Genomic DNA, 6,316 nt, shown 5'->3' on the forward strand with positions numbered 1-6,316 from the left:
GAGTCGACCTGCGGCGAGGTGCGATCGCCCGGTTTACCATCCGCGTGGGTACTTAGGTAGGTCGAGTTTGGCGAACAACCCTATCCCATGCGGGTGGCTGATTGGCACGATCGTGGTGAGGCCGAAAGGCCCACCCGTGACTAGCTTCCGGCTTTAGTCCGAGAGGGTCACGACAGAATTGTCCGTCCGGTGGGCGACATGCTGCGATTCGAGTCACGTGGCCGATCGCACGCTGGCGGGCGCGAATTCGCAACAGTATATATGAACAGTATCTCACAATAGTGAGTACAACCTTCACAAAAATGAACATATTTTGTTGTAACTTTTTACTTAGATGTATTATTAACACAAGACTCAAAGAAATGATAGAGTAGACATTCTGTCATACATGTACAGGCCGAAAACATTTATTCTGTGGAAACAATGTGGCATACTGGGCATATCTGTGAAAAGGGGGGTGGGGGCTACAAAAGTGAGTACACCCTCTGTACTTTCTCACATTGAAGTGTTATTGTTTTCAGTATTTTGTATGTCCACCATTGTTTTTGAGCACAGCATCTATTCTACTCAGTATGGAGTTGACCAGTGTTCCACATGTCTTTGCTGGGATCGTGTTCCACTCCTCTGCAATGACTTCTCGAAGTTGCGTGATGTTGGACACCTTTCGTCCCTCAACCTTACATTTCAGGATGCCCCACAGGTGTTCTATTGGGTTTAGATCAAGTGACATGCTTGGCCACTCCAACACATTCACCTTTGACTTCTTCAGAAAGGCAGTTGTCTGCTTGGAATGATGCTTCCAATCATTTTCGTGCTGAAATACAGCTCCTCTACCAAGTTTTCACAGGGAGGGCAACATATTCTCCTTCAGGATGTCAGAGTACATCGTAGAATCCATGTTTCCCGAGATTAACTTGAGCTCTCCAGTACCGGCAGCACTCCTGCATCCCCAAACCATGACACTACCCAAACCATGCTTGACAGTAGGGATAACACACTTGTCTTGGTACTGTTCCCCAGGTCGCCGCCAGACACGCTGCACTCCATCAGATCCAAACAAATTGATCTTCGTTTCATTAGACCAGAGGACATGTTGCCAGTAGTCCAGGGGCTTGGATTGATGTGCTTCAGCAAACTGTTTGTGAGCTTTCTTGTGGCTCTGCTTCAGGAGAGGCTTACACCTTGGACGACATCGATGCAACCCGATACGATGGAGTGTGCGACGTTTGGTTTGCACACTAACAGACTGGCCAGAAGCTGCAGAAATCTCTTCAGCAATCTTGGCGGCACTTTGTCGTCTGTCTTGGAGGACTAGATTCTGAACTTGGCGAACAGTACGTGCAGTCATCTTTGCTGGTCTGCCCTGGCGAGCGCAACTCATTGTTGAACGCTTCTTGGAAAACCTCTGGATGACCTTGGCCACGGTGTTGGGGCTTACTTTCAAAGAAGCACTGATCTTGTATCCTTGGCCATCTTTATGTTGGGCAACGATTAGATCTTTGACATCTTTCGAGAGCTCTTTACCAGGAGGAGCCATGCTGCTTTCTCAATGGCGATTCGTACAGTATTTCTTATGCAATTATTTCTTCAGCGAGCAGATAGACAATTACTGCATTGAGTACACTTGTTCACTTTTAACATAACAGGGAGGTTGCAGATCTATGGACATTGTGTGTATTGTTTGGTGCATATTTGTACTTTTAACACTCTTTGACTTAAATATGCAGAAAATGATGAAAATGGAAGCTGCTTTTCCATGCTTTACTTCTTGTGCAGACAATAGCAGGGGTGCACTCACTTTTGTTGCCTCCTCTTTCAGAAATATTCGTAATATGCCACATTGTTTTTATGGAATGGCAGTTTTGTGCCTGCATACATATTGCAGAATATCTACTCTGTCATCAACTCGAAGGTTTTGCTTCTTGCACAGCTGCTTAAAAAGTTACACTGAATTATTTACATATTTGTGAGGGGTGGACTCACTTTTGTGAGATACTGTATATGTATATGTATATGTATATGTATATGTATGTATATGTATATAAATATGTACATGTATGTATATCTTCTTCTTCTTCTTTTGACTGCTCCCATTCGGGGTCGCCACAGCGGATCATCCATTATGATCCGCATCCTGATTTGGCACAGGTTTTATGCCGGATGCCCTTCCTGACGCAACCCTGGTCGCCTCTTACAACACAGGGATAAGGATTGGGTTTCACTATAATTCCAGTCTGCCCTACACCCTCTCATAGCGCGGCCCAACGCAAAGCTCCCGTCCTCAAGGGATCCTCCAACCCAAGCCTCCGAGTAGCCGGATTACAGGCGCACGCCACTACGCCCGGTATATGTTTGTTTATTTGTTTATATATATATATATATATATATATATATATATATATATATATATATATATATATATATATATATATATATATATATATATATATATATATATACATATATATATCTATCTCAGAGGGTTTTCGTTGGTGTTGTCATCGTTGGTGGTGTAATAATAAAAGGAAACCCTGACTGTCAAAATAACTCCACAGTGCAGGAACATTTAATTACCCATTCGACAAGGGAAAAGGGAGCTATCTATCCACATTTATTTATCGATATAACTGAGCTTATAGGACCTGTAAGTTGAGTGCAGTAAACTTCCAAATTCGTAACACTACCCCCTCCCCTTTTTACATACTCCTCTCGAGTCTTCATATTTTCGTATGACCAGCATGTGTAAGTTCTCCCCAAGTACATTTTACCTTCGGATCCCTCAGTGTGACTTTTTTATACATGTCCTCAAAACAAATAACCTAATGTGCTGCGTAACTAACAGACTCTGGAATCAACTAACTAACAGATACAGCCGACTTAACTAAAATTGCCGGCACTACAACAAACATGCAGGTGGGTTAAACTTATTTACAATTTTTACCTTAACTAATATTTACACAAACCATTGCCCAGGACCGGTGATCTGTGGGAAAGAAAAGGCATGGCAAAGTTAACAGTTTTGTGTGGGTGAGTGCTCCGCAGATGAAGGTCAGTCGTCCTCAGGGCCTGCTCAAAAGGTCCCCCTTGAGTGTTTCTTTCAGTGAACCTTTTGCTCTCTTCCTTTCATACCCCCAGCTGCTGGAGGCAACTCACCCTAACACGGCATGCCATGTGCCGTCCCACAGGCCATTTGAAGGGGTAGCCAGGCTGCCCAATGCAGTCTCTGGCTCCTTTGTGCAAGAAGAGGTGGCCAGGCTGCAGTTTCTGGCTCATGGAAATGAATGGATGTAAGCAAAACACAAGAATGATGGATGCAAACGATGCACGGGCTGCTCAGTGCAGTCCCCGTGATGTGGCTGCCTGCAGGGCAGTTCTTGCAAAACACTGTATGATCCTGGCGCACATGGTGATGAATGGTGACACAGGGGCAAATGCAAATGTGGGCAGCAGGCATGGGGTTATGGCGGAGGCAGCAAACAGGGCATGGCAAGGCAAATGCAGAACAGCAAGTACAGCACAACAGGCTGGCAGGTGAAGCTGGCCGGCCTCTGGTCTTGTTCCGTGTGGGTCTGGGAAGAGTGCGGTGGTGCCGGCCACTCCAAAAGCGGGCTCGGACCTAACCAATGGTCTCCCCCCAACCTATCGCCTTTGCCTGTCTCCGTCCATACCCACTCCCTTAATTTGAAACACAAACCAAATTTAGCCCCTTTTTATTTATTTTTTTTTCTTTTTATAATTCCGTCTCCCTAACCCACTTCCTGTCTTTGTCAGGCTAACCTATCCTGTCCATCTAACCTACACCAAACCCCTAAAATCCTTTTCTGGAGGGGAGTAGGGAGAGATGCGTACTGTCTCGAGGCCCACCAAAGCCTCAGAATGGCCTCCTTCAGAGTTCAGTAATCTAACCCAAGGTGGGTCCAGCGGCCTACTGAGAGCGAAGGGATGGATGGTGCGAAGGGGTACTTTTTTTTTTCCGAACGACCCTAACATTTATTTACTTTAAACTACCCCGGGGCTTTCCAAAACGCCTGTCACTTAAACTATCGGCTCTAAAAACCATGATTCCCGTCGCCTGTTTTGGTGTCCATTATAAATTTGGGCCGAGCCCTCCAATTTTCACTCGTGCCCTCGCACAATTTCGTGGCTGGGCAGCGTGGCTCACTTGGCAGGGATTCCCCCTCTGCCGAATCTCAAACTATGGCACCCCCGGACCCTGAGCCTGTCTCCGAACCTACCTGCTCCCTATGAATGCGGGGGGTTGCCCTCTCTGGCATTGCCCCCCTCCGATGCCCACATGGCATTTTGGTGCTTCGGGCCCCTTTCCGAGGGTCGCCCGTGGCCACTACACTATCCCGGTCCCTTGGACCCTTGGCCTACTCTGGGCGACTGGTCTGGTGCCCGGGGTGCCGTCGAATCGATACTCACATTTCCACAGCCACGCTCCCAGCTGGTCCATGGACTCCTGCACCCTACAAAACAGGTTTCGAGCCTTCTTTCCACACCAACAACAAAACTACCTCCATTTGATAAATTTGACTAAGCCACTAACGAACATTAAACTGACCCTGGGTCGCTTGGGTGGGAATCACTCCTTGCCCCAATCAGTCATCGCACCATGCATTCTCCGTTCGCTCCTCTCACACACTTGGGCCTGCTGTCCCACATTCACTCATTACACACTTTTCATTTTTTCAATTCACACCAACACTCCACACTCCCATTCTGCTAACTAAATTCCCCTAACTAACTCGTGCTCCCTCGTCGTCCCTTACACTAATGCACATTCCATTTAATCTACGTAGCTAAGCTACGTCCCCACTACACATTCCCTGTCTGTCCATGTCTTCAAGGAAATCCAAACATCCATTCTAAATCTGACCTAAAATCCCTCTAACAAACCCATTCCATGGGCTCCATGAGGAACAACTTATGTCCCCATGAAGCCGGTCTAACTAAGCTAAGCCTTCCCACTAACTGGTGCTTCCTTTGCCCAAACAACGGGCTATGTACTTGAGGCGAGGCTTTTTTTTTTCTTTGCACCGCCACGTTGGCGGTTCACGGCACGCCCGTTCGTCCCTATGGGCGAGACCAACGTCCCCTCCGATGGCCGATTCGTACAGCCATGACGTCACGCTGCACACACCAACAAGCGCTCGCTCTCGCGGGATTCCCCGCGCGGGACAACGTGCCCTGTTTCCCCGGCATTCGTGCCGCAAGATCCCCAGCGATGACGTCACCCGCGCACCAAGCCTGCGCGGTTTCCCGTGCAGGCCAGCACGCGTGCATTGTCCTGGAAACCTGCTCCGCAAACAGAACACGCGGTATGCAGCACGTGATGCCCCGCACACACGCCCACGTGGGAACCCACGTGTTCCAAATTCCATCAACACTCGCCTACATTTTAGCCGTCCACGCGGCCGGCTTGTGTCCGACGTGGAAAGTTTCCGGGCCGGATCGCGAAGACGCGCGCGTGCAGGCCGGGCGCGAAGTGCGCCACGGACCCCATACGAGCCGTCGCGCGAACCCGGCGCGGTGACCAAAATAGCTCTATACGGCGCAGAAGGCACGCCACACCCGTCTTCCGTCTGAATCCGTCTGCGTTTCAACTCCCCGCATGCACTCATTCACGCCATTTCACTCACGCTACACGCACGTTTCAATACACCCTCACCACTCATACTCTTTACCACACACACCGGGACAATCACGCTGGGGATTTGCGCTACCACAAGCAATCCCTGAGTCTCCATACCCCGGGATTGTTTGTATATATATATATATATATATATATATATATATATATATATATATATATATATATATATATATATATATATATATATATATATATATATATATGTAAATAGATGCATATATTTATATATATATATATATATATATATATATATATGTAAATAGATGCATATATGTGTATATATATATATGTATATATATATATATATATATATATATATGTATATGTATATGTATATATATATATATATGTATATGTATATATATATGTATATGTATATGTATATGTATATATATATATATATATATATATATATATATATGTATGTTTGTGTATATATATATATATGTTTGTGTGTATATATGTATATATGTATATGTGTATGTATATACATATATATATGTATATATACATATACATATATATATACATACACATATACATATATATATATGTATATATATATATATATATATATATATATATATATATATATATACATATATATATATATATATATATGTATATATATACATATATATATATATATATATATATATA

At 45.0% G+C, this 6,316-nt stretch overlaps 1 protein-coding gene across 1 annotated transcript in view; it reads left to right on the forward strand.

Annotated features, from left to right (window-relative positions):
- Positions 1-6,316, forward strand: part of CRYL1 (crystallin lambda 1) — a 134,349-nt gene that overhangs the window by 22,320 nt on the left and 105,713 nt on the right. Inside the window, exon 4 of the mRNA XM_085869836.1 lies at positions 3,136-3,287. Within this exon, the coding sequence (XP_085725962.1) occupies positions 3,136-3,287 (152 nt within the window). The remainder of the gene's footprint in view (positions 1-3,135; positions 3,288-6,316) is intronic.

This window comes from Eptatretus burgeri, chromosome 2 (genome assembly GCF_056783735.1).
Source record: "Eptatretus burgeri isolate ZD-2024b chromosome 2, Ebu_testis_v1, whole genome shotgun sequence".
NCBI classification, from domain to species: domain Eukaryota; kingdom Metazoa; phylum Chordata; class Myxini; order Myxiniformes; family Myxinidae; genus Eptatretus; species Eptatretus burgeri.